This window comes from Dendropsophus ebraccatus, chromosome 2, assembly GCF_027789765.1.
Source record: "Dendropsophus ebraccatus isolate aDenEbr1 chromosome 2, aDenEbr1.pat, whole genome shotgun sequence".
Lineage (NCBI taxonomy): Eukaryota > Metazoa > Chordata > Amphibia > Anura > Hylidae > Dendropsophus > Dendropsophus ebraccatus.
In genome coordinates, this window is record NC_091455.1 from 131,441,808 (window position 1) to 131,469,765 (window position 27,958).

Below are 27,958 nucleotides of genomic sequence, written 5' to 3' on the forward strand. Positions count from 1 at the left end.
TTACCTCACCACTAGATTAAATTTATGATTTATTTATTATATGTATTATATTTACTTTTTCTTAATTTAACCCCTTAAGGACAGAGCCTGAAATGGCCTTAATGACAGAGACAAATTTTATGAATATGACCAGTGTCACTTTATTAATTAATAACTTCGGGATGCTTTTACCTATCCGGCTGATTCTGAGATTGTTTTCTCGTGACATATTGTACTTTACATTTCTGATAAATTGGAGTTGATACTCATAACGAATCTTTATGAAAAAACCCCAAATAATGTGAAAAAATGTGAAAAACTTAATTTTTCCAACTTTGAAACTTTTTTGCGTATACAGAAAGTGGTTATACCACATAAATTATATATTAAATAGCATTAGCAACATGTCTACTTTATGTTGGCTGCATTTATTAAACGATCTTTCATTTTTTTTAGACAATAGGAAGCTTAAAACATTAGCAGCAAATTTCCAAATTTTCAGTAAAATTTCAAAATCAGATATTTTTAGGGACCTGTTCAAAGTGTATTTGAGGGGCGTGTATGTTAGAAAGCCCCACAAAGCACCCCATTTCAGAAACTGCACCCCCCACACTCTGCAAAAGCATATGCAGAAAGTGTTTTAACCCTTTAGGGGAGTCACAGAAATAAAAGCTAAGTGTGTAAGAAATTAGAAAATTTTAATTTTCTGTGCAGAGATTTTATTGTAATCCAATATTTTTCATAATTATAAACCTATTACCAGAGAAATGCACCCCAATAATTATTGCCCCGTTTCTGCAGTTTATAGAAATACCCCATATGTGGCCCTATTGCGCTATTTGACGCAACCACAAGCCTCAGATACAAAGGAGCGCCTAGTGAAATTCAACGCCTCCGTTATATTTGGTCATTTCTGACTGTACCACTTCAGGTTGGCAGAGGCTCTGGGGTGCCAAAAGCCGTTTCTCCCGAGTACGGAAATACCCCACATGTGGCGATAAAGTGCCAAGGGGGCGCAGGACGAGCCTCCAAAGGGAAGGAGCGCCAATTGGCTTTTGGAAGCTGAATTTCACTGGAAAGGATTTCAAGGGCCATGTCGCATTTACAGAGCCCTCGTGCTGCCAAGACACTGGAAACCTCCCACAAGTGACCCCATTCTGGAAACTACACCCCTCAAGGAATCTAACAAGGGGCACAGTGAGCATATGGACCCCACTTGTGATGGGCACAAATGTGGAACAATGTGACGTAAAAGTAAAAAATTTCATTTTTTCACTTTCATGGCACAAATGTGCCCGTCATCAAGGGGTCCATATCCTCATTGCACCCCTTGTTAGATTCCTTGAGGGGTGCAGTTTCCAGAATGGGGTCACTTGTGGGGGGTTTCCAGTGTTTTGGCAGCACGAGGGCTCTGTAAATGCGACATGGCGTTCATCATCCATTCTAGCCAAATCCAACCTCCAAAATCCAAATGGCGCTCCTTCCCTTCGGAGGCTTGCCCTGCGCCCACATGGCACTTTATGTCCACATGTGGGGTATTTACGGACTCGGGGGAAATTGCTCTACACATATTGTGTGTTTTTTTCTCTTTTAACCCCTTGTGAAAATGATAAATTCAAGGCTAAACCAACATTATAGTGTAAAAAATGTAATATTTCATTTTCACACCACATTCTTTCACATTTGTGCCCATCACCAGTGGGGTCCATATGCTCACTACACCCCTTGTTACATTCCTTAAGGGGTGTAGTTTCCATAATGGGGTCACTTGTGGGGGGTTTCAACTGTCTTGGCAACACAGAGGCCTTTTGAATGCAACATGGCTCCTCGAAATCCATTCCATCCAAATCCAGCCTTCAAAAACCAAATGGCGCTCCGTCCCTTCGGAGGCTTACCCTGCACCCGCATGGCGCTTTATGTACACATGTGGGGTATTTCCGTACTCAGGGGAAATTGCGCTACACATTAAATGTTTTTTTTTATCTTTTAACCCCTTATGAAAATGAAAAAATCATGACAAGATTAATGATTTAGAGTAAAAATTTTACAAAAATTACACTAAATGTTGGTGTAGCCTTGATTTTTTTCCATTTCCACAAGGGGTTAAAAAAGAAAATGAACACAAAACGTGTAGGGTAGTTTCCCCTGAGTACGAAAATACCCCACATGTGGGCATAATGTGCCATATGGGCACAGGGCAAGCCACCAAAGGGACAGAGCGCCATTTAGAGGCTGGAATGGAGGATGGAGGCCATGTCGCAATTACAAAGCTCCTGTGCTGCCAGGTCAGTAGAAACCCCCGACAAGTGACCCCATTCTGGAAACTACACCCATAAGGAATCTAACAAGGGGTGCAGTGAGGATATGGACCCCACTGGTGACAGTCACTTACGTAGAACATGTGCCGAGAAAATAAAAAATACCATTTTTTTCATTTTCACGTCCCAAATGTGGCCGTCACCAGGGGGCCATATCCCCGCTGCCCCCCTTGTTAGATTCCTTATCGGGTGTAGTTTCCAGAATGGGGTCACTTGTGGGGGGTTTCTACTGTCCTGGCCGCACAGAGGCTTTGTAATTGCATCATGGCATCCTCTAATGGGAATGGCGGCCATACCTACTTAGCTGGGAAAAAGGGACAATTCTAATTTATTTGGAGGTATTAGGGCAATTATTAGTTTATAAGGTTGGAAATGACAGGTGTCCATCAAATTCAATCTGTGTTGATCCAGAGGAAGGCAAAAAACCCTCGTGAGGCAGACGACTGTAGCCTCATCACAGGGGAAAAATTCCTTCCCGACTCCATAATGGCGATCAAAATAATCCCCTGATCAACGTGACCCCTGAAATAGGAATAAGGGACAGAATTAAGATAATGTAGAACCCCAATGACGTGTGGTGCGCATTGAAGCGATCCAGTATGCAGAGGCCGGGGGGATCAGGACAGGTGTCACACTGGAAAATGGTGTCCTTCCTGATCCCCCTGTTACACCACACTCTGCACTTCTTCTGGGGTCTCCTGTTTTCCAGTGTGGGGGACGTCACCTGGAAAATGTTGTCCTGGTGCGATACGGGGTCCTTCATATCCAGAAGCGCTGGGTCCGCTCCATGGCTGCTAAATATTAGGGCTCTATTACTGCTTCTGATATTTTCAGGTCGTGCCGCAAGCTACAGTAGCTCGGGCAGCAAGGGACCGGAAGAGGGGGTGCTGGTATAAAAGTTATCCCCGTACAGGTGGTAACCTTTATCCAGAAGTGGGAAGATCAGTTCCCGGACGATCTTTCCACTTGTTCCGAGGATGGGGGGGGGAGGGGGCATCTGGGCGCTGGATTCGGGTGTCCCTTCCTACATGCACTCTAAGGCTCGGTTCACACGTTGTAACAGTGCGGCTGTATTTGCGGCTGTAATTGTGCGGCGGTATTTTTGGTGGTTCGTGTGTATGCTTGGAAGTATAGGATATGCGGCTGCACAGTGCACACTATGTCTGAATCTACGGCCCTATCGTAAACGGACCCGTAAAAAATGAACAAGACCATTGTTTGCGGCTGAACATGCGGCCGAGGATTGACAGGCGGTCCGTACGGAGTACTTCAAAAATAGCCGGCAATGATGCCGAATGCCGATGCCTCTAATAGTTAATAAATTAAATTACTAAAACACATTTTCTTTGTAATCAAGACACTTTCGTTGGTCAATAATTTATTTCTAACTAATCCATCATTTTGCAATTAAATATACTGTTAAAAAAAATAGATATATAAATAAATGTATATTTATCTATATATTTATTTTTTGACAGTATATTGAATTGCACAATGATGGATTCGTTAGAATTAAATTATTGACCAACGAAACAGAATTTATTTCCACGAAAATGTGTTTTATTCATTAAATATTAATTAGTACAGGAAGCTCTATAAGCCGGTAATTCATATTCCCGGCAATAGAGCATTCTGTACTAATCATCACTTTACTTTAATGAAAACATCAAATGTTTCTTCTAATTATGTTATGACAATAGCATTATTAGAAGAAACATTTAGAATTATATGTGCGCTCAGCTGATTGGCTGTTCGGCTGAGCGCACATATAATGAGCCGGTCCGCAGCACAGTGACTTCATTGTGCTGCGGACCAGCGAAGAGGACACATCGGGACATCGGATGGTGAGTATAGAGCTCTCCCCACCACCTCCCCGGCACTGCACCCCTCCCAGCAAGGAAGGGGGGGTCAGTTAACCCCTTCCTTGCTGGGATGGGTGCAGTCTGACATCAGTCTGGCCCCCAGGGGGTTAAGGGGGATGCAATACATCCTCCCTTAACCCCTTGGGGGTCAGACTGTAAGCAGCGATCTGTAAAGATGCTGCATACTGTAAGGAGCACAACACCGCTCACAATGATGGGTGTTGTGCTCCTGTTTGTGTGTTTTTTGTGTGTTTCTCCCTTTTTGTTTTTCAGATATCGGTATCCTGGGGATTACGTCGGATTCCATGGACTACGTCGATGACCAGCGGTTGTTCTTTGAATTTTTTTAATAAAATGGTCAATGAGGGGTGTGGGGGTGTTTTTATTTGAATAAAAAAATATTTTAAACTTGTGTCTTGTCTTTATTTCTTTACTTTATAGACTTAGTAGTGGAAGCCGTCTAATAGACGGAATCCATTACTAAGTTGGGGCCTAGTGTTAGCCGGTATAAAATGGCTAACACTAACCCCCTATTATTACCCCAGTACCCAATGCCACCAGGGGTACTGGGAAGAGCCGGGTGCCAGTGGTCCCGGAGCGTCAATATTGGCGCTCCTGGACCGGGCGGCAGCAGGCTGGTAAGATTTAGGCTGGGGAGGGCCTAAACCAATGGCTCTTCCCACCCTGGTGTTACCAGGCTGCTGTCGTTTGGTTTTTAACCCGGCTGGTTATAAAAATAGGGGGGACCCTATGCGTTTTTTTTTTTAAATAAATAAATAATTTAAAAAAAACGCATAGGGTCCCCCCTATTTTTATAACCAGCCGGGTTAAAAACCAAACGACAGCAGCCTGGTAACACCAGGGTGGGAAGAGCCATTGGTTTAGGCCCTCCCCAGCCTAAATCTTACCAGCCTGCTGCCGCCCGGTCCAGGAGCACCAATATTGACGCTCCGGGACCACTGGCACCCGGCTCTTCCCAGTACCCCTGGTGGCATTGGGTACTGGGGTAATAATAGGGGGTTAGTGTTAGCCATTTTATACCGGCTAACACTAGGCCCCAACTTAGTAATGGATTCCGTCTATTAGACGGCTTCCACTACTAACTCTATAAAGTAAAGAAATAAAGACAAGACACAAGTTTAAAATATTTTTTATTCAAATAAAAACACCCCCACACCCCTCATTGACCATTTTATTAAAAAAATTCAAAGAACAACCGCTGGTCATCGACGTAGTCCATGGAATCCGACGTAATCCCCAGGATACCGATATCTGAAAAACAAAAAGGGAGAAACACACAAAAAACACAAACAGGAGCACAACACCCATCATTGTGAGCGGTGTTGTGCTCCTTACAGTATGCAGCATCTTTACAGATCGCTGCTTACAGTCTGACCCCCAAGGGGTTAAGGGAGGATGTATTGCATCCCCCTTAACCCCCTGGGGGCCAGACTGATGTCAGACTGCACCCATCCCAGCAAGAAAGGGGTTAAGTGACCCCCCTTCCTTGCTGGGAGGGGTGCAGTGCCGGGGAGGGGGTGGGGAGAGCTCTATACTCACCATCCGATGTCCCGATGTGTCCTCTTCACTGGTCCGCAGCACAATGAAGTCACTGTGCTGCGGACCGGCTCATTATATGTGCGCTCAGCCGAACAGCCAATCAGCTGAGCGCACATATAATTCTAAATGTTTCTTCTAATAATGCTATTGTCACAACATAATTAGAAGAAACATTTGATGTTTTCATTAAAGTAAAGTGATGATTAGTACAGAATGCTCTATTGCCGGCATATGAATTAACGGCTTATAGAGCTTCCTGTACTAATTAATATTTAATTAATAAAACACATTTTCGTTGAAATAAATACAGTTTCTTTGTTCAATAATTTAATTCTAACGAATCCATCATTGTGCAATTAAATATACTGTCAAAAAATAAATATATATATAAATATACATTTATTTATATATATATTTATTTTAACAGTATATTTAATTGCAAAATGATGGAATCGTTTACATTTAATTATTGAACAATAAAAGGGACTTTATTAGACAGAAAATGTGTTTTATTAATTCAATATATTAACCATGAGAGACATCGGCTATAGTGCAGAGGATCGCAAACCCCGGTAATAGCGATTCATGTAAACTGTGTTCCCTGCTTTCCCAGATGCATCCAGAGGTGTTTGCATCACTTTCTTAACATTTTATTTGTTATTTTTAGTTGAACCAGATTTCCAAGTAAATGACCGTATGTTTTGAGCCGCATGTCTATTTTTTCCCGCGGCCGGAGTTTCACCCGCACATTTACAGCCGCATAAAAAATACAGCCGCACAGTTACAGCGTGTGAACCCAGCCTAAGGGTACGTGCACACTGCGGAATCGCGACAGATAACCCTTCGTGCATTCCGCAGTTGGCACCCGCCGGCTGACTGATGCAGACGCACGTCTCTGTCCGTGTCATAGACTCCATTCTATGCACGGGCGGATTCCGCTCTCCATCCAACGTATTCATTCTTTGGATGGACGACGGAATCCGCCCGTGCATAGAATGGAGTCTATGACACGGGTAGATGGATGGATACCTTGCTGAGGTGGTTTCCTTGACTGGAGAACCCATGGGCTTGGTTGTTCCTTCCCGGAGGGAAGGTCTGGCTAGTTCACTGACGTCGAGACATGTGATGGTGTCTCTGCAGTGTTCTTTTGCATATTCGATTTCCCAGGGGGCAATGTTCTAGAATACACTGACGTTGAGACACGTGATGGTGTCTCTGCGGTGTTTTGGTTGATCTCCCTGAGGTCAACCAGCGTCCTTTTGCATGCACATACTAGTCATTGCTCCCACTAGCCAGAAACCTACTCCATACTGATGAGGGGCAAAAACCCCGAAACAGCTGTCTGTGGATGGATACCTTGCTGAGGTGGTTTCCTTGACTGGAGAACCCATGGGCTTGGTTGTTCCTTCCCGGAGGGAAGGTCTGGCTAGTTCACTGACGTCGAGACATGTGATGGTGTCTCTGCAGTGTTCTTTTGCATATTCGATTTCCCAGGGGGCAATGTTCTAGAATACACTGACGTTGAGACACGTGATGGTGTCTCTGCGGTGTTTTGGTTGATCTCCCTGAGGTCAACCAGCGTCCTTTTGCATGCACATACTAGTCATTGCTCCCACTAGCCAGAAACCTACTCCACACTGATGAGGGGCAAAAACCCCGAAACAGCTGTCTGTGGATGGATACCTTGCTGAGGTGGTTTCCTTGACTGGAGAACGCTTTGGCTTGGTTGTTCCTTCCCGGAGGGAAGGTCTGGCTAGTTCACTGACGTAGAGACATGTGATGGTGTCTCTGCAGTGTTCTTTTGCATATTCGATTTCCCAGGGGGCAATGTTCTAGAATACACTGACGTTGAGACACGTGATGGTGTCTCTGCGGTGTTTTGGTTGATCTCCCTGAGGTCAACCAGCGTCCTTTTGCATGCACATACTAGTCATTGCTCCCACTAGCCAGAAACCTACTCCACACTGATGAGGGGCAAAAACCCCGAAACAGCTGTCTGTGGATGGATACCTTGCTGAGGTGGTTTCCTTGACTGGAGAACCCATGGGCTTGGTTGTTCCTTCCCGGAGGGAAGGTCTGGCTAGTTCACTGACGTCGAGACATGTGATGGTGTCTCTGCAGTGTTCTTTTGCATATTCGATTTCCCAGGGGGCAATGTTCTAGAATACACTGACGTTGAGACACGTGATGGTGTCTCTGCGGTGTTTTGGTTGATCTCCCTGAGGTCAACCAGCGTCCTTTTGCATGCACATACTAGTCATTGCTCCCACTAGCCAGAAACCTACTCCACACTGATGAGGGGCAAAAACCCCGAAACAGCTGTCTGTGGATGGATACCTTGCTGAGGTGGTTTCCTTGACTGGAGAACGCTTTGGCTTGGTTGTTCCTTCCCGGAGGGAAGGTCTGGCTAGTTCACTGACGTCGAGACATGTGATGGTGTCTCTGCAGTGTTCTTTTGCATATGACACGGGTAGAGACATGCGCCCGCATCAGTCCGCCGGCGGGTGCCAGCTGCGGAATGCACGAAGGGTTATCCTTCGCCATTCCGCAGTGTGCACGTACCCTAAATCTGTAAGAGTACCCTGAGGTACGCTCACAGAGTTTGGAGAATTTCACACCATACCGTGATCTCTTATTGGGACGGTACTGGTGGAAAAGACGTGTCTGGGGGGCAGCGTACACTACGCTACCCCCCAGACATGTCACTGGATGATGAGGATGATGAGGATGAATGGAGGAAAGAAGGATCCCCCCCATTCATCCTCACTGGCTGTTTCGGTGTCAGAGGCAATAATAACGTATCCCTCTGACGCCGAAAACACCCTGGGGGCCATCTTTATATGGGGATTGGTATATGGGGTATGTAGTGGTGTAGTGTCAAACTTTATTCAATGTAGTGTGGTGTAATGTAGTGTTTTTTACGTGTTTTTTTTACAGTAAGTATAAAAAAAAACCTACGCCAACAAAGGAGTTGCTGATAAATGCCGCACTTATGCGCGGCACTTATCAGCAGACCGTGGCAGTAGAATATAGAAAAAAAACACCCTACGCCAAAAAGGAGGAGTTGCTGATTAGCAGCGCACTTTCGTGCGATGCTGATCAACACTCAGCGGCGATAGGGTGCGGAAAATATAAAAAAAAATATTTGGAAAAAAAAAAAAAACTTTATCTACATTTTGAACATCCCTGTAGCTGCTGATAAGTGTATTACACATATCAGCCGCTAGAGGGCAGCAGAGCGCAAAATCCGGAAAATGACGAGGCTGGAGCCGAAAATAGCCGAAAGAAGACGACGGGGACCGCCGGAAAGATCCGAAGGCGCGCCGGAAAGACGGAGGACGCCGCGAACCCGGAAGACGCCGATCAGGACCCCGGGACAGGTGAGTAATGTACAAATACCTGCTCTGGACCCCTCAGCTACCTAGCTGAGGGGTCCAGGGCAGGTATTTTTTATTTTGTGGGACTCTGATCGCCGTGCCACCGGCCCGATCGCCGTGAACGGCCGGCCGTTCACGGCGATCGGGCCGGTGGCACGGTGACCACCATTACTTTTTACAGTAATGGCGGTCGGTGCCGTCCTCGGACAGCACCGACCGCCATTTTTTTCCGGGTCATTGGGTCACCGATGACCCGGAAAGGTTCCGATCGCCGCTATTGGCTGATCTGAATTGATCAGCCTATAGTGGCGATCGTAAGCCGAGAAGCTAAGATGGCCTGCTATGATTTATAGCAGGCCATCTTCCCCAATCGCTGTGTGCGAACACGCAGCGATCGGGGAAATATCGGGCGTAAATTTACGCCCTGATGCGCCAAGTACCAGGGCGCGAGGGCGTAAGTTTACGCCCGATGTCGTTAAGGGGTTAACACCAGTCATTTTTCACCAACATATTCCTCAAAGATGTACAGATCTTGTCATCCCTCACGCCATGCCCTGTCACCTGTGGAGCTTAAAATAAGGTTATGTAGCTGCCTCGGTCACAGATTACTTTGTTGGACAGAACCCAACAGACTGCAGGATACACTGGCAAGGTCTGATGGATGACATTAGGATCTGCACTGTGCTGTGTTTTCAGGTTAAAAAGGAACCACAATGTAAATGTAATCAGAGCTAAAACCCCTCTAGACCACTGTGAGTTTGACTATAATACTATCAATAACCATGGAACCATACCCTATGTAAAATTGTTATAATGAATGTAAAAGTGATATAATGCATGTATAAATTTGGCAAGTGCCATATAATCGGGCATTGTAGAAGTCCTCCTTTATTCGTAATCCATTCAATTGTACTTTGTAATAAATTTTGTGCAGGTAATCCCATGTGTACTACTTGTCTAATAGTTAGTTAAGGTTCAAACATAGTATTTCTTCAGTATTTTGGTAAGTATTTTTTTAACCAGAACCAGGAGTGGGTTGAAAACCCCAAAACTGTTACTATCTTTCCATTATAATTTTCCCTGTAAGTTTTACTCCTGATCTTTACTACAGTTACTGTAGTAAAAAATACTGACAGAAATACTGACCAAAATAGGATGTGTGAACATAGCCTAAATTTGTATTGCATAGCTGTAGCAATGTGCAGTTCTAAGAACAGATATCAAGACTGGATCATCATTCAATCCTAGTGCACACTTGAATTCGCTGCTGGACAAAGATTTATAGCACTGACATTTTCACTTATCATTGAAACATAAGGTGAAAAACTTCTAATCGACTTCCTAAAAATAGCTGCAACTGGATATAGGTCATTTCTATGTTTGTGCAGCAATTACAACAATGTCCACTAGGTGGCAGCAATGCTTACTTTTGACAGGTTAGTTTTTCCTTTTTTCAATTTGAACCTAAGGCTGTGTTACACAGCATCAGTAGTTTTTTTTATTAGTAATAAATTATGTAGTTTGTGTAAAAAATAAAAGGGCTACCTGCATATATGCTCACAATCAAAACTAAAGCTCAACAAAGAAGCTATTTTGGAGTATCTCAATGAATATAAAGGTATAACTCCTATCAGCATAGGATCAGTCATAACATAATCTGCATTTATGAGAAGGTTAGTGTAAAGCTGCACCCTCATGACTGAATGTCCCATAGCTTCATTTTTCCAAATCATTGATATCGTACCACATATACTTACAGGTACATAAAATGAGAATGTCTGGGCTGGCGGAAAATATGTATAGGTAGGTTAGTAACTGGCTCATTGATAGGAAACAGAGAGTGGTTATTACTACTACATACTCTGAGGGGGTCACTGTTACTACTGGGGTACCACACAGGTAAGTTTTGAGCCCCATTCTCTTTAAAGCGAATGCAACATAAGTACATTCTCTTTAAGTTTTACACATGGATAGAACGGCGTTGGCACAGGAAAGCCGGTGGCGCGGTCCTTTTTCGAAGGGCAAAACATGGGCAAAACTTAAAGCGAATGTATTGATGGTACAATCCTTTAATATAGTAATTAATGACCTTACAGAATTACACAGTAAAGTGTACATTTTGGACATGATACTAAAGTTTTTTTTAAATGAGGTTATTACAATAGTGGAGAACGCAAATGAATCTGAATAGGCTGGGGCTTTGGGAGAAGTGGCAGATGAGAGTTAACACTGATAAAAAAGGTTATATACATAGGGAGGAAAAAAGTGGTCTGGGATTACATACTAAATAGAAATCACTAGGTAACATTGACATGGAAAAAGTCTTTAGAGTTTTAGTTGACAGTAAATGTAACTGTAGAAACCAGTGTCAGGTAGCTGCTGCCAAGGCAAATAAGGTCACAGGATGCATCAACAGGGGCATAGATATAACAAAGTAATAGTTCTACCAATATACAAACCACTGATCAGACCTTACATAGACTACTGTGGCACTAGAAAGACATGGTGACTTTGGAGGGGGTTCAAAGACGTATAACCTGAGTAATAAATGCTGTATGTCCTGCAGGAAATGGTGTATTCTTTACAGTCTGGAGAGCAGGAGAGGTTTGCTGTGGGGATTTGCTGCTGCTCTGTACAGTTCCTGTCACAGACAGAGGTGTCAGCAGAGAGCACAGTGTCAGTCTGGAGAGAATACACCACTTCATCCAGGACATACAGCAGCTGAACTGGAGGTGCTAGAAGATTTGAGATTTTTTTAAAAAAAATAGAAGTAAATTACAAATCTCTGGCACTTTTTGGCACCAGTTGATTTACAGGAAAAATAATTTTAGCGAACAACCCCTCTAAAGACTATGCATGTTCTTTTGTGATCTATATAAATGTCTGTATTTGGGTCCATATTTGTGTCTAGGCAGTGGAAGAAAATAAGGGTGAAATATATGGCTGCCATAAACACTGATAAAGATTGGAGCTTAAAAAATCAATCTGGACAATAATAGTAATTACAGCCATTCTCTATATCCATATTTATCATTATTTCAACTGTATTCAAGTGAGAATGGTCTATTATATGTTTGTAGGAAGCAAAGTAATATAGTACAAGAGCTCAGCCATTAATTGATTTGCTTATATATGGAAAACCGTTCACACCACTGCAATGATTTATATGCATTGCTGCACTTGCATTTTCTTCCATGATTTCTTGTTAAATGCCATAATTGTGGTGTGATAACTCTGATGCAACTCCGGCAACATATCTACTGACTTTTTTTTTTAAACATTCTAACAATATGGTAATCTATGCAAGATATCCTGTGAAAAAAAGTGTGTGCTGCTACTGTGAAAGACTCCTAACACTTATCTGTAAAGAAACATGTCCTGATCTTCATTAACACATTCTTTTTTTCTGAAAGAACACTAATCAACCCCCTTGCAACCAGACTCCATTTTGTGCCATTTCTGTTGGAGTTTATGAAATATAGAGTTAGGCTGCATTCACACGTCAGCAAATTTTGCTGCCCCATGGACAACTATTGACTTTCCAGGATGGTTTCCCCACCCAGCATGATGTATCAAAATTTGCAGATACGTGAACGCAGCCCTACACTTAGAGGCTATAAAAATATATTGAGACATAAGGACGGCCATGAATAATGATCATGTTATTAAAAAAAACCTGCAGTTTTTTCACTATGGCTATGTTCACACACTGTCAAGATAACAGATGTTTTATTGTGCTGATATGATTCCCAGCAGCACAGTATAGATATACTAAGCAGCTCCCGCTTCTGCAGCGGTAGTTTTACAAAGGGGAAAAAGCTGTTTTATTCTGCTGTGCAAGGCCAGGAGCTGTCTGTGACTAGTTATCGCTCTCACACTGTTAGCGCGCAGTGGGGGGATGATTGACAGACAGAGAGGCCACAAGTGGGTCTCTGCCTGCCTGTCAACCCTGCAGCGCGCAATGACAGACAGAGAGCCGTGACTAGTCACTGACATCTCCGCGCCCAGATCACTAGTTGCCGCCCCTCTCCTGGATTTGCATGGTGTAACGAAACATCTTTTTCCCCGATGTAAAGATACAGCTGCAGCCGTAGTGGGTATCCTCTGTCAGCTGCACAGTAGATCTATACTGTACTGCTTGGAACCATATGAGCACAATTCGGCTTTTAGTTCCCTGTAACAGCCGTCATCTTATAATGACGGACGTTATTCTTATATTAAGGGGCGTTTTTTTTTATAATAATGGCCATTATTTGTCGCTAAATGACAGCCATCCAGTAACAAAGGCTCTCATTTTGACAGTGTGACGGCATTATAGACAGGTTTTTGAGTTTCTGCCAGGCTCTGTGCCAGCTAACCATAGGCAATAAGTCAACATAGGAGGCCAACATAGAACCCAATGTGCACATTGCTTTCAATAGGCCAAACATGGTCTAATTTAAATGTATTGGCCCTCTGGTTTGCAAACAAAAGAAGTAAGGATTGTCCGAATCTTCCGAGGTTCAGGTTTGTATGAACCCGAACGCTCGGCATCAGATTCCCGCTGTCTGCCTGCTCCAGGCAGCGGGTGGATACAGCGGGAAGACCGCCTGAAAACTGGGATACAGCCTATGGCTATGGCTGTATCCTAGTTTTCCAGGCGGTCCTCCCGCTGTATCCACCCCTCCACGAAGCGGGCAGACAGCGGGAATCATTGCAGAGAGTTCGGGTTTGTACGAACCCGAACCGAAACAGGAACCATCTTCTCCCCACTCTGTCAATCACTTTTGTGGCTGCAGACAGCATTATGCCTCTGGCCACAAGAGGGCGCTATCTCCCCAGCCCCCTGAGTGATGTCACTCATCTACTCACAAGGCTTGAAAGAAAAGTAGATGCTGGGGGACTTTGCCAGAGACAGGTATGCATGTGTTTAATGGGGGATATTATTTACTGGGGAGGCAAATACCAGGGGAACTACTAACAGGGCTGATGCCTACATGGGAGAGCTACCTACATTGAGGATATTTTTTACTGGGGGGGGAAAGGGGCAACTGCCATAGGGACTACCTACAGGAGGAATACCAACATGGGGGAGGGCTACCTACAGTGAGAGACATTATGTACAGTGGGAATATATGGTCACTGTATAGGGGGATATTGGTCTTATATTGTATGGAAATATTGTAAAATCCTATTATCACATAGGAATTTATTTAGTAACAGTATGGTCATGGTGTGGTGGTATTATAAATTGTATAGTGGAATCACTGGTAATACTGGTCTTGGTATGCAGTAGCAGCACAGTGGATCTGCTGTGAATAAAACCCACAGTACAAGGTGATCTTCACTGCAGGAGACCTTGTGTGATTACTGCAGGTGCCCAAGGATTACAGTACGTTAGGTGTCAGCTGTTTCTGCTGTTCTGCTGATCTGAAGAAGGGGCCACTAAAGCCTTATTCATACATTACGTGGAGTTGTCTGTGATCAAGGACAATATTTTAGCCCATTGCTTTGTATTGAGCTATTCACACGTTTCATTTTTTTCACAGATCCGTAATCTGTTCTGTGAAAAAATAGGGCGTCATAACTTGGACGAGATGACGGCACAGATTCTCCCAGAGAAGTCTATGGGAACCTTGTTTTTCATGGATAGCACAGATCTAACATCTGACATGAAAAACACGGATGTGATGTAATCAGTGTAATTTAAAAAGCTTTGAACAGATCCGTGAAAAACAAAGACACGGATGCAAAGTGGATGCATTTTTTAATGGATCAAGTAGGTAGATAGCGGACTTCATCCACGGACCTTGAAAATCACTGAATGTGTGAAAGGCTTAGCCTGCATTCCACATTCAGTGATTTTTCTGGTCCGTGATTGTGGTCTGCTAGCTACCTCTGTGATCCGGTCCGTCTTTCATCCGTTTTGCTTCTTTGTCTTTTTTTTTTTTCCCGGATGTGTTTTATAGCATTTTAAATTACATTGATTACATCACATCCATGTTTTTCATGGATGAACACGGATGTCACATCCGTATATATCCGTGAAAAACACAAATCTCATTGACTTCTATGGGGAATCCGTTCCGTGCTTCCGTTCCAAGTTATGACATGTCCTATTTTTAAACTAAACGGATCAAGGATCCGTGAAATCACGGAACGTCTGAATAGCCCAATAAAAAGCAATGGGCTGTAAAATTGTCCGTGCGAACGGATTGGTGAGCACGGACAACTTCCCGGAACGTGTGAATGCAGCCTTAAGGCTCTGTCTCCCAAGTGTCTGCTGAAACCTGGAACCAGCCTTGTCTAATATTGTTCTGTAACCTCCACAGTCCCCCAAAAATCTGTTTGTAAAAAGTAGACAGAAAAGAAGGGTAGGAAAGCGTGTAGGTGCAGTTTCTCTTTGTGAGCACTGGCATACCTACCATAGAGGCAAGATTCTGGTCCATATAGTTGTTCCCCTTATCAATAAATTTGCTAGTTGTCTTATTACAATAAAATGGTAGAAATAACACTGTATCCTGCATCTGTACAAAAACTACCATCTCTACATACTATCTGTACAAATGTAGAAAGTTGGAAATATTTCTGATATATTTATTTTACAAATATCCCAAATTTTGAATATATTCTGGTGGGTTATAGGCCCCTAACTATAGGCAAAATAATGCATCTATGCACTTCCAATATGTTTTGCATTCACATTTATGCTTACACCAGGTTTGTATACTGGAATGTCAAAAACACATCAAGCATATGATGCTTTCAGCAAAACTTGGTTTATACAAGCAATGTCTTGCTCAGCATAAGAAAAACATGTTTCCTATAACCGGTTTACACTAAGCCATATGGAAATCACTGATGTGAGAATAAAACCAGCCAGAGTTGGCACTGGCAAATGTTGGCCTTAGGGTAAGAGGAATAATGTGTCTAGACTACTATATCATTTGCAGCAATATGTGCAATGCTAATATGTTATAGAACAAATCTAAAAGTAGTTGTCCAGGTTAAATAAATACAATTTTTCCTAAAACACTGCATGAATCTGTCATGGCTGCATGGCTTGCAGAATAGATTGAATCATTTATAGGTGAAAACACGAATTGACATGTCAATTATTTGGGCGGACAGCGGTATCCACCTGACCATAGAATGGAGTCTATGGGAGGGGCGGAGAGTGAAGCAGGGACGAATGGTGGAATCCGTGGCAACTTATCAGTGTGCAAGGGCCCTTAATGAGGCAAGGAGCAGTTGGCTTCCTTCACTGTGTAGTGGTCGAACCTGGATACTGCACTTGAACAGGAACTGAAGTAGAATTACAGGTCTCCACTGCTGCACATTGAACAGATGGAAATGCTTCTGGCCCTGTTCACTGTGTAGAGCGGGTGCTGAACAGTGATTGATGATGCAAATAGATGTACAATTTAATCCAGAGGATAACATTGGCACAGAAGCATTGCCGTGCCATCCGCAGTGGGACCCTGCTATTGCTGGGCTCCTACTGCGCCTGTCAGGACAAGAACTGTGCTTCTCTCTGATCATTAACCCTTTAGATGCTGTGGTCAGTGCACCTCTGCATCTAGTAGTGTTACAGAGGGAGAAGTCTTCTCATGTCAGCCCTCTGTGAGGCAATCACAGAGTGTCGATAGTAGCCACTGGTGCCCTGAGGAAAAGACTGATGTGCTGTCTCTATTGCAATTTGTTATGCCTGTCAGTGTTACACTATATCAGCGTTAGGCTGTGTTTACACAGGGAGATATCTGACAGATTTTTGGAACCGAAGCCAGGAACAGACTATAAACTGAGAAAAGGTCATAAAGGAAAGACTGAGATTTCTACTCTTTTTGAATTTCTGGCTTTGGCTTCAAAAATTTCAGATAAATCTCCTTGTGTAAACACACCATAAGGCCATGTTCCCACTAGGTAAAAATAAGGCAGATAATGGCCATTGTTTTGCAGAGTATTTTACCTGGGAACAGAATTGTGTAGTCTTGTCCCCCAAATGCAAGAGTAAGAAATATATAATATGGGAAAAGTACATACGTTACGACCACTAAAACGTCCCCTTCTTCTGTAAAAAAAATGAATGTTTGCAGAGCTCTCTCAGTAAAAGAAAGAAAAAAAAAGATGGCCTTTAAATTTTTTTTTACTTAAAGCGCAACTATAATTTCAGTAGCCAAAAAATGAAATTCCTCAAATACAAAGCCCTCGTGTTACCTTTTAAAAAGAGCCCTAAACTGCGTTGATAACATGTACGCTCGCTGAGATATCCCCAGTTGTTTGGCTCAGAGGAATAAATGAATTTTTCTCCTGGCTGAGAGAAAGTGGGCGTGGCCTATCCCTCATCTCCCTGGCTGCGCCCCTCCATTCACTGAGCCGCACCTCAGCAGATGTATCACACATAGCAGGATCAGATAGAGCCCCAACATACAGTATCACAATGTAAGATTAGATACAGAGCTCCAGCAGATGGTATCACACACAGTGGGATTAGATACAGCCCCAGCATACAGTATCACAATGTAAGATTAGATACAGAGCCCCAGCAGATGGTATCACACACAGTGGGATCAGATACAGCCCCAGCATACATTATCACAATGTAAGATTAGATACAGAGCCCCAGCAGATGGTATCACACACAGTGGGATTAGATACAGTCATCTGCTCTCATTACACTGTAGGATAATGTCAGCCATGGAGGTGGGGGCACCTGCTGCAGACATCTGATAGTGAGTGTTATATGTACTATGGAAGGACTGTGTTGTGCTGGGACTTGTAGTCCTCCCCTCAGTGACTCACCCACTCTCCCTCATGCAGTACATTGGAGTCATGGTGGCATGTGTCTCCTGGGTGAAGCACTGGAAACACTTGTCCCTCCATCCATCTCCTCCCCTGCGCTGCTCCTCACACACAACACCCTCAGCTCTGCTATGTGATCTCTGTGAGGGGAGGGGGGAGAACGTGCTGCTAGGAGGGGGGAGGAGGGTTTGTATATGTCTCTCTCTGTGTGTAAGGGCTGTTATCTGATCCTCCTGTCAGAGTCCGTACACTCAGGACGGATCTCCAGGGAGGGGGCGTGTCCAGCAGGAATGTAGAAATAAGTCAGAGCGAGAGAGGGCTGTAAGGGCATAGTTAGCCTTATGTATTTAAAAAACTGTTCATTTTAGGTTATTAATGTATATTGCAAAAAGTCTTATCATGGCCTAAGCTAACTAAAACTGAATGGTCAAAATATTTTATAGTTGCGCTTTAAATGTGACTGTCACTGCAATGTGACTGTCACTGTCAATCTAAATGTAAATGGTAAAAATAACAGGTCATGCCACCAAAAATAGTCCACATGCGGCCACTCAGACAGAAAAAAAAAAAAGTTATAGGGATCTGTATATACCAACAAAAATTATAAATGTAGTACATTTAAGCAAAATCTAATGAGTTACTGTTGTAATTGTACTCAGAATACAGATGACTAAAAATAGAGAAGACGAGGAATTAAAAATGGAAATCCTAAAGTTAAAATTGGCTGACCAATGAAAGGGTTAAGGTAGCTTATAAGGTGGCTCCAATTATTTTTTTAAAGACAAGGACAACAGAATAAATGCATATACTCACAGCATGAGGATATTGGTACACTGATGGCTAGGAATATCCAAGCTATATCCACTTTGCTAAGACAAATGGTCTCTCTGTGTTGGGGTTGGCTGCCATCCTCTGTTACATGGGAAATATTGCCAGGGACTCCGGGTCTCCACGTTCCGGCGGGCACCAACCTATTTAGAAAGTTTCCAGTTGCTGTAGATCCAGCTGTAGACATAGTAATAGAACTCCTAGTAGTTGCTTCCATAGTCAGAATCAATTGTACGGTGGTAGTGCTGTCTGGTACAGTATGCTGTTGCAGATCAGTATTTCTTGTGGTTCCTTGTACCAAAGTTGTTGTCTTTGAAACTGAGGAGGTCTGTGGATATGTTGGAGGTGTAGCCATTATCATAGTAGTGTGTGATGTTTCATTCACTTGTCTTACAGAGAACAAGGAGCCATTTCTGTTTAATACATCCCATAGTTTATAATGATGGGACCTAAAAGGCACTGACACTGATTCAGTGTTCTTTGACATACCATTGGTAATGGTGGGTGAACCCTTGATCGATTCGTCTTGGGAAAGACCTTGCAAAGTGCCAACAGGATGAAAAGTGTCTTTAGGGAATGTAAGAATAGTACTTGTATGGTCAGTGGTGGTTGTAGTCCTCATTGTAGAGCTTGAATGAAGCTCTGGTCTGAGGTAATTTTCAGGAGACCAAGTCAATTCATCTGTTACATTTTTAACATTTTTCCTTTTTTTGAGTGCATTTCCTGAATTTGTAACACCCTGAAAGTTGACAAATGGTGTTGCCATAAGCCTGTCGCTGTAATCAACACCTTTACTGAGAAGAGGAGGCACTGAGTCTGCAGGTTTTACAGACAGTCTTGTTCCAGGCCTTGCAGACTTCCTAACAAGTCCAGAGCTCACACTTGGCATTACCATTGCTGCATTTGTAGTTGTTTCTGTCGGTAGGTGATAAGATGGTGAAGTTGGGAACTGTTCCTTAACTGCTAGTACTTTTCTCTCTGCCTGTGCCAAAACAAGTAGAATACCTATAGGAGAAAAGAGAGCAATACATGTGAATCAGAAAAAAGATCACCAAAAAGGGTTGCAAAATGCAGTAAACATATAATAACTCAGTAGATGCTTAATTCTTAAGTATGTTCAACTTGTACCCATCGACCCGATTATTCCATTTTATGAAAAACATATAAGATACAGAATGTACCCAGTGCAAACTGACTAGGGATCTGGCTGCTGCTGATTGTTATATCCATGCATCTATCCACAGACACTTAGCAGCTACTATGATTAAAGGGGTTGTCCGGCGATAAAAAATTATTCACAGAATAACACACATTACAAAGTTATACAACTTTGTAATGTATGTTATGTCTGTGAATGGCCCCCTTCCCCCTTCCCCGTGTTTCCCCCCACCCACGCTAGACCCGGCCGTGTCATCAGCCGCTCAGCTGCGATTGGCTGAGCACAGTTATGCTCAGCCAATCGCGGCTGAGCTTCGGATGACGCTGCAGAGGGCGGCCGGCACTCGGGAAGATCCGCCGGCCTCCCGAAGAAGACGTCACTGCTGAGGATTGGAGACCGTGGTCGGCACGTGACAGGTAATGTATAGCGCACCACACTTCCGGGTACACGGGTGGGGGTGGTGGGACACGGGGAAGGGAGCCATTCACAGACATAACATACATTACAAAGTTGTATAACTTTGTAATGTGTGTTATTCTGTGAATAATTTTTTATTGCCGGACAACCCCTTTAAGAGAAAGCTTCTACAGAACATTATCTTAAAGTGACACTGTCACCCCCTTTGTGCATTTTGACATCTCTACACAGATGTTAATGGTAAATTTAGCGTTTTTTACCTTATTTCATATCATACGTCATGGTGTTTGTTCAAGTAAAAAGTGTCCTTTTATCAACTGCAGATTGTATTAAGGAGCCACTTAGCCCCGCCCACAACGGCACCGTTGGTCCCGCCCCCTTGACGTCCATTGGTTGGCCGACATAAAGGGGGTGGGGTCTAGACATTTTGGCCAGCCTGTTCCAATGGCTGGCAAGGGGGCGGGACCAACTGTGACATTGTGGACAGGGCTAAGTGGTGCTAATGTCGCAAGGCCCCGCCCACTTAACACAATCTGCAGTTGATAAAAGATGACTTTTTACATGAACAAGCACCATGACGTATGATATAAAATAAGGTATGAAAAACGCTAAATTTACCCTTTACACCTATGTAGAGATGTCAGAATGCAAAAAGGGGGTGACAGTTGTAACGCCTGGACTAGTGGATCCACTGGACCGTCACCAGCGATGGCACTAACCTCACCAGGGAGCGGAGTCTAAGGGGCCGCTGGTTTTCACCAGAGCCCGCCGCAAGGCGGGATGGACTTGCTGCGGCAGGCGACCCCCAGGTCGCTACCCCTGGCTTGGTTGCTGGTGACGGCAGGCGAGGCGTGGCAGGAGCCGTAGGCAGGAGATGATACTGGCAATGGTCTGTAGGTGAGACCGCACGTGACGGGCTGAACACAGGAACTAAGGAGTAACGGGGAAGCAGGAACCAGGAACAAGGAGTGGGGACCAGGTAGCGGACAGGGATCAGGAACAAGGACTAGGGACCAGGTAGTGGACAGGAATCAGGAGACAACAGGGAGCTGGGCCAAACGCTATGGGAAGCATGTAGAGGCTCCAACACAAGGGACAGGGCATGCTGGGATTTATAGGGAGTGATAGGTGCAATAACCAATTAAGGGCGGACTGGCCCTTTAAATCTGAGACAGCCGGCGCGCGCGCGCCCTAGGAGGCGGGGACGCGCACGCCGGCCGGCACAGACGGAGACAGGAGCGGAGGAGAGGTGAGGCGCCCCCAGGGGCCGAACTAGCAGCAGCGCCGGGTCCCTGCACAGGGACGCCGGCGGCTGCATGGGGCAGGAGGAGGTCGCGGCGGTGGCCCGGAACACGGGACGCCGCCGCAGCCGTGACAACAGTGTCACTTTAAACTTTTGTTCCAATGCAAACTCTATGGGGGAAATTTATTAAGAAGTTTGTGCCTATATTTAGGTGAATATTTGGATTTTTTACCCATTTTTGATCAAAGTTCTATTTATGAACCAGTATTCAACGGGCAATTTTTTCTTAGATGTGCCTTTTTTCTAATTTGCCTGTTTTGAGTATTCACCCAAAAGTTCGCAGAATCCCGGATTAGTGCCCAATTTATCAGTTGCGACTTTTTAAAAAGTTGCACAAACAGGTGCAGGCCTATGTTTCGTCAGTACCAGGTGAATATGCTTGCGCAATATTTGCTTTTACTCTGATTTTTTTGCGACTTTTTACTTAGATACATTCACTACAGCAGTGCTACATTTTAATAAATCAGTCACAAGATATTGGAACAAAATATACACCAATGCTGATTAGAAGAGTCACACATATTAGACTCCTTAGTAAATGTCTGAGTGACATTTAAAGTTTTTATCTGTTGACCATTCACCAATAGTTCACCAATTGCTATGATGTTCATCCAAACATTTTTTTCTGATTTATATATTTGAAGTCAGGATCTCTCCATTGGGGGAATTGGCAAATGCTTCATTGTGGTTGTTATTCATTCCTTTGGATCATCACTGTAACATAGTGGACTAGTATAAGCCTATTCAGGAACCACATACATCATCTCCTAAGCCTCATATAACAATCCTTTTAGGTTTTGTTGCTGCACTTTGACCATCTCGCAATATAGACAACTGCTAATAATGATCACGATCTTTATTTTCAGCCATTTATATTACGAGATGGCTACCTTTCCCCGCTATGTATCTGAGGTAGAAACATAGCCTGAATCAGGGCTACAAAGCACAAAAAAGAAGAATCTTTCTGTTTATTTAAATGCAACTGAGAGTATCTAAATTCCTGTGCTAAATAGCCCTAGTTTATACAGGTACATAATGCTGGCAGCACCTTTTTTTATTTGTGAGCTTAAAACTCAACAAAAATGACTGGGCTTCTTTGTGATATTAATATGAATCTATCTCCACATATGCTAATAGTAGTTTTTGTACTGTGCTGATTGCACTGATTCTAGCGGTGCCCTTCATTTGGAGATCTGTTCTGCTGATGCCTCTGTTTTTCTTTATGTGCTAATTAGCAGTTTTGGTGCACTGGAGGCGCCCCCTCTTTCCATTGCTCTAGCACCTAATTCTATTTATGTGAGGCGCGACAACGATGGGAGAAGATATTGGTGCTGCTTCTACTGTTGACTTTGGCTGCTTTCCTGGTTGTCTGGCTTCCAATGATGTCCCACTCCCCTATTCAGCTGTTATCAAGTGGCAGCAGAACAGGAGCACAGTCGCGACTGGAAAATCTCATTACAGAAGCAGTGGAGGAGGGTGGGGGTAAATCTGCACACAGGGAGGCAGTACATGAAGTTTTACATTTGCCAATAAAACCCCTCCAACATTAGGACCTAAGTAGGTACCAGTGTGGAACATAGAAAGGCATGCTGACCCGGTTCCAACTATATCAGTGTTCACAACTCCCTTTCCTCCCCACACTGAATAAAAATAGGCAACACTTATAGTTTATCAATATACAGTGGATTGCATTAAATTAGAATATCAACAACATTTTTTTTTTTCAGTAATTCAATTCAAAAAGGGACCTCATATATTGTATAGAGTCATTACATACAGAGTGAACTTTTCCTAGCTCTTATTTCTGTTAAAGTTGATAAGATGATTATGGAAGCTGTTAAGATGATTATGGATTACAGCCAAGAAAAACCCAAAAGTCAGTATTTCAGAAAATTAGAATACTTTACCCAAAACACCTGCAGTGGCTTCCTAAGTGTTATAAAAGGTCCCTTAGTCGGGTTCAGTATTCAACACAATCATGGGGAAGACTACTGACTTGACAAATGTCCAGAAGGCAGTCATTCACACACTCCACAAGGAGGGTAAGCCACAAAAGTCCATTGCTAAAGAAGCTGGCTGTTCTCAGAGTGCTGTATCAAAGCATATTAATGGAAAGTTGAGTGGAAGGAAAAAGTGTGGTAGAAAAAGGTGCACAAGCAACCGGGAGAACCGCAGTCTTAACAGGATTGTAACAAAATTGGCATTGAAAAATTTGGAAGAAATTCACAAAGAGTGCACTGCTGCTGGACACAGTGCTACAAAAGCCACCACATACAGACGTCTGCAGGACATGGGCTACAAATGTTGAATTCCATGTGTCAAGCCACTCCTGACCTATAAACAATAACAGAAGCGTCTTATCTGGGCCAAGGAAAAGAAGAACTGGACTGTTGATCAGTGGTCCAAGGTGCTGATTTCAGATAAAAGTAAATTTTGCATTTCATTTGGAAATCAAGGTCCCAGAGTCTGGAGGAAGAGGAGTCTGGTGGAGAGGCTGTACACAATCCAAGGTGCTTGACGTCTAGAGTGAAGTTTCCACAATTAGTGATGGTTTGGGCCATGTCATCTGCTGGTGTAGGTTCACTGTGTTTCATCAACACCAAAGTCAACGCTGCAGTCTACCAGGAAATTTTAGAGCACTTAATTCTTCCCTGTGCTGAAAAGTTTTTGGAGATAGAATTTTCATCTTTCAGCAGGATTTGGCACCTGTCCACACTGCCAAAAGTACCAATACCTGGTTTACTAACCACAGCATCACTGTGCTTGATTGGCCAGCAAACTCGCCAGACCTTAACCCCATAGAGAATTTAGAGGGTATTGTCGAGAGGAAGATGAAAGACACCAGACCCAACAATGCAGACAAGCTGAAGGCCGCTATCAAAGCAACCTGGGCTTCAATAACATCTCTGCAGTGCCATCAGCTGATCGCCTCCATGCCATATTGCCGCATTGATGCCGTCATTCATGCAAAAGTTGTACCGACCAAATATTGAGGGCATTGACTGTACAGACTTTTCATTTGGTCGACATTTCTGTGTTAAAAACATTTTTTTTTTCAGTTGGTTTTATATAATATTCTAATTTTCTGAAATACTGTCTTTTGGGTTTTTCTTGGCTGTAATCCATAATCATTAACTTTAACAGAAATAAATGCTTGAAAAAGTTCACTCTGTATGTAATGACTCTACAGAATATATGAGGTCACTTTTTGAATTGAATTACTGAAAAAAAAAATGTAAACACAGAAAGGCTATGTTCACACACTGTTGAAATTTAGAGGATGGCTGTCATTTAATGGCAAATAACATCCGTTATTTCAAAACAATGGCTGTTGTTTTAAAACCCACCCATCAAAGTCAAAATACCACTGAGGTCCCTGAGCGTGTGTGTGAGTGTGAGGTCCCTGAACCTGAAAGGGCTGCAAAGCAAGGACTGGAGCTCCGTAATACCAGCGATGCAGAAGGGAGGAAGGTAAGTGTGTATTGTCATTTTTTTAACTACCTAGTCCCCAGCATATGACCTAGCCCCGAGTGTATGAATAAAAAACTTTCTGCCCAGACAACATCTGTAAATGCTATGTACCAGACATGGAATAGGAAGAAGAAGATGATGCTGCTTCAGTATTTTCCCCTTAGAGTCATCTCTCTGTGTGTGAGACTCATACTGTGGGGGGAAAAGGAGCAGCAAGGGAAGGACAGCTGGTTGGTTAGAGTATACAACTCTGGTTGGACTATATCTAATACATATCAGAAGTAATTTTTTTTTACCAATATACAAAAGATGGGCTGTCAGCATTATTCCAACAAGGCTTTGCTTACATTGTTGTGCAGTCGAGCATTGTACTCAAGTAACTGCATAACAGTTCATTCATCTGATACCTGATACCATATTTTATTAAATACTGTATGTTGTTTTCAAGTGACATACCCCGCAATACTAATAAGCGCTGCTGGGAATTCTTGATCATAGTTGTAGGATCCAAAAAAGAAGGGGTTAATTCTGCTGGATCTTGGTCATTCTATGAACGCCTCTGCTGGTTGCCATGCAACCATATCAGTGACACTGCATGCAGTGCACATACTGAGAAAATTAACTGTCTCTTGAGTATTTTATTTTTTAGGGGGAAAAAAAAAATCAGAGGAGGTTTGAATAAATTATTTTTTATCATTTCCACTTACATGCAAAACACTAAAGTAGCATTGAGGTTAATGTGTAGACTATTAGACTAATGTGCGTGTGTATATGTATTTGGGTAATATATGACATTATTGGACTTTAATGTACTGTATTTGAATGTATTGTCATATATTACCACAAATAGTTGCTTCCAATAATGTATGCATTAACCACTTAACAGTCACCGTAAAATTAGAAAAAAAAAACCTCCCAAAAATGTCATTTTCTTAAATTGAAGATTTTAACCCTTAGAGGACCTGGCCAAAGTCAATTTTTGCGGTTTCGTTTTTTCCTCCTTGTGCTTAAAAGGCCATAGCACTTGCATTTTTTCACCTAGAAACCCACATGAGCCATTATTTTTTGCGCCACTAATTGTACTTTGCAATGACAGCCTGAATTTTTCATAAAGTACACTGCGAAACCAAAAAAAATTCCAAGTGTGGTGAAATTGAAAAAAAAAAGCATTTTGTTTATTTGGGGGGTATTCGTTTTTATGCCATTCGCCCTGGGGTAAAACTGACTTGTTATGCATGTTCCTCAAGTCGGTACGATTACAACGATATATAACATGTATAACTTTCATTGTATCTGATGGCCTGTAAAAAATTCAAACCATTGTTAACAAATATACGTTCCTAAAAATTGCTCTATTCCCAGGCTTAAAGCGCTTTTATCCTTTAGTCTATGAGGCTGTGTCAGGGGTCATTTTTTGCGCCATTAAGTGTTCTTTCTGTTGGTACCTTGATTGCACATATGCGACTTTTTGATCGCTTTTTATTACAATTTTTCAGGATTTGATGCGACCAAAAATGCGCAACTTTGCACTTTGGGATTTCTTTGGCGCTTACGCCATTTACCGTGCGAGATCGGGAATGTGATAAATTATTAGATCAGGCCATTACGCACGTGGCGATACCAAACATGTTTGTTTTTTTATTTGTTTATTTTTATTTATAACATGGTAAAGGAGGGTGATTCTGACTTTTATTAGGGGAGGGGGATTTTTTTATTAATAACACTTTTATTTTTACTTTTACACTTATACTAGAAGCCCCCCTCTCTCATCTCTCATTAAGATCTATGTTGCATAGATATGCAGCATAGATCGATGAGATAGGCACATCGATTGCTTCCGGCGCTGATTGATTACGGCGCTGACCCCGGACGGGGTAAGATGTGTGGATCTCCCCACTAGACACCAGGGAAGTGCTGCAGTAAGTTATCGGATGCAGCTGTCCACTTTGACAGCTGCATCCAATTACTGTATTAGCGGGCACGGCGATCGGACAGTGCCCGCTAATAGCCGCGGTCCTGGGCTACGAGCGGCACCCGGGACCGTGTCAGTTCAGAGCGCGTGGAGGCGACCCTGGAAGTACGGGTGCGTCCAGGGTCGTCTAGGGGTTAAATGTATCCAATAAGTAAATCTTGTTGGTGCCTCATTTATGTTTATTTTTAACCCCTTAGTTTCAGAACTAATTTTAGTTTTGAAAAGGGACAAAAAGTTTTCTATTTGTTATAACTTTTTTATTGGTTCTTATGTGTGGCTGTAAGAGGTCTTGCATTTTGCTTAACAAGATGTACTTTTTATAGAAACCATTTTTTGGTACATATAGAGGGACATTTATGAACACCGACGTCTTATATAGGGGGACATTTATGAACACTGCTGGTCTTACATTAGGCCGCCTCTTAGCGAACCTTGCCTGACCTGTGCCTGCCATGCAGTGCGTGCAGAAGTCTACACCTGCTCCTGAGCGGGTGTAGATTTCTGCCATAAATAATGGTTAATCAGGTGCAGGAGGAGGCCACACCTCCTCCCCGCCCCAGCCCATCAGGCGAGCCAGGGATACGGCAGGTGTACACCAGGGAGGAGGGGCGACTTTGCGCCTTCTCCCTGGTGTACTACACAGGCACAAGTTTCATAAATGTGCCCCATAATTTATAAATTAATTTGGGTTAATTTTTTTTACCATGAAGTATAAATAACATCTTTATTTTGTTGGTCAGGTTTTAGGTTTTTTAGGATTTATGTAGGATTTGAAAATGTATTTTATTACTTTTTATTTTCTGTACAATTTTTACAATTTTATCGCTTTTATATAATGTATTGGTACTGCATATGGAGTGTACCAAAGCATTCTTATTGCATGTCAGTGTTAGGCTATGTTCACACAACGTCAAAAATTGTCCGATTTCGC

General features: G+C 43.0%; 1 protein-coding gene across 1 annotated transcript in view; it reads right to left on the bottom strand.

Moving 5' to 3' along the window:
• Positions 1–27,958, bottom strand: part of TMEM108 (transmembrane protein 108) — a 146,424-nt gene that overhangs the window by 14,871 nt on the left and 103,595 nt on the right. The window contains exon 3 of the mRNA XM_069960290.1: positions 18,691–19,710. Coding sequence (XP_069816391.1) covers positions 18,691–19,710 — 1,020 coding nt within the window. The remainder of the gene's footprint in view (positions 1–18,690; positions 19,711–27,958) is intronic.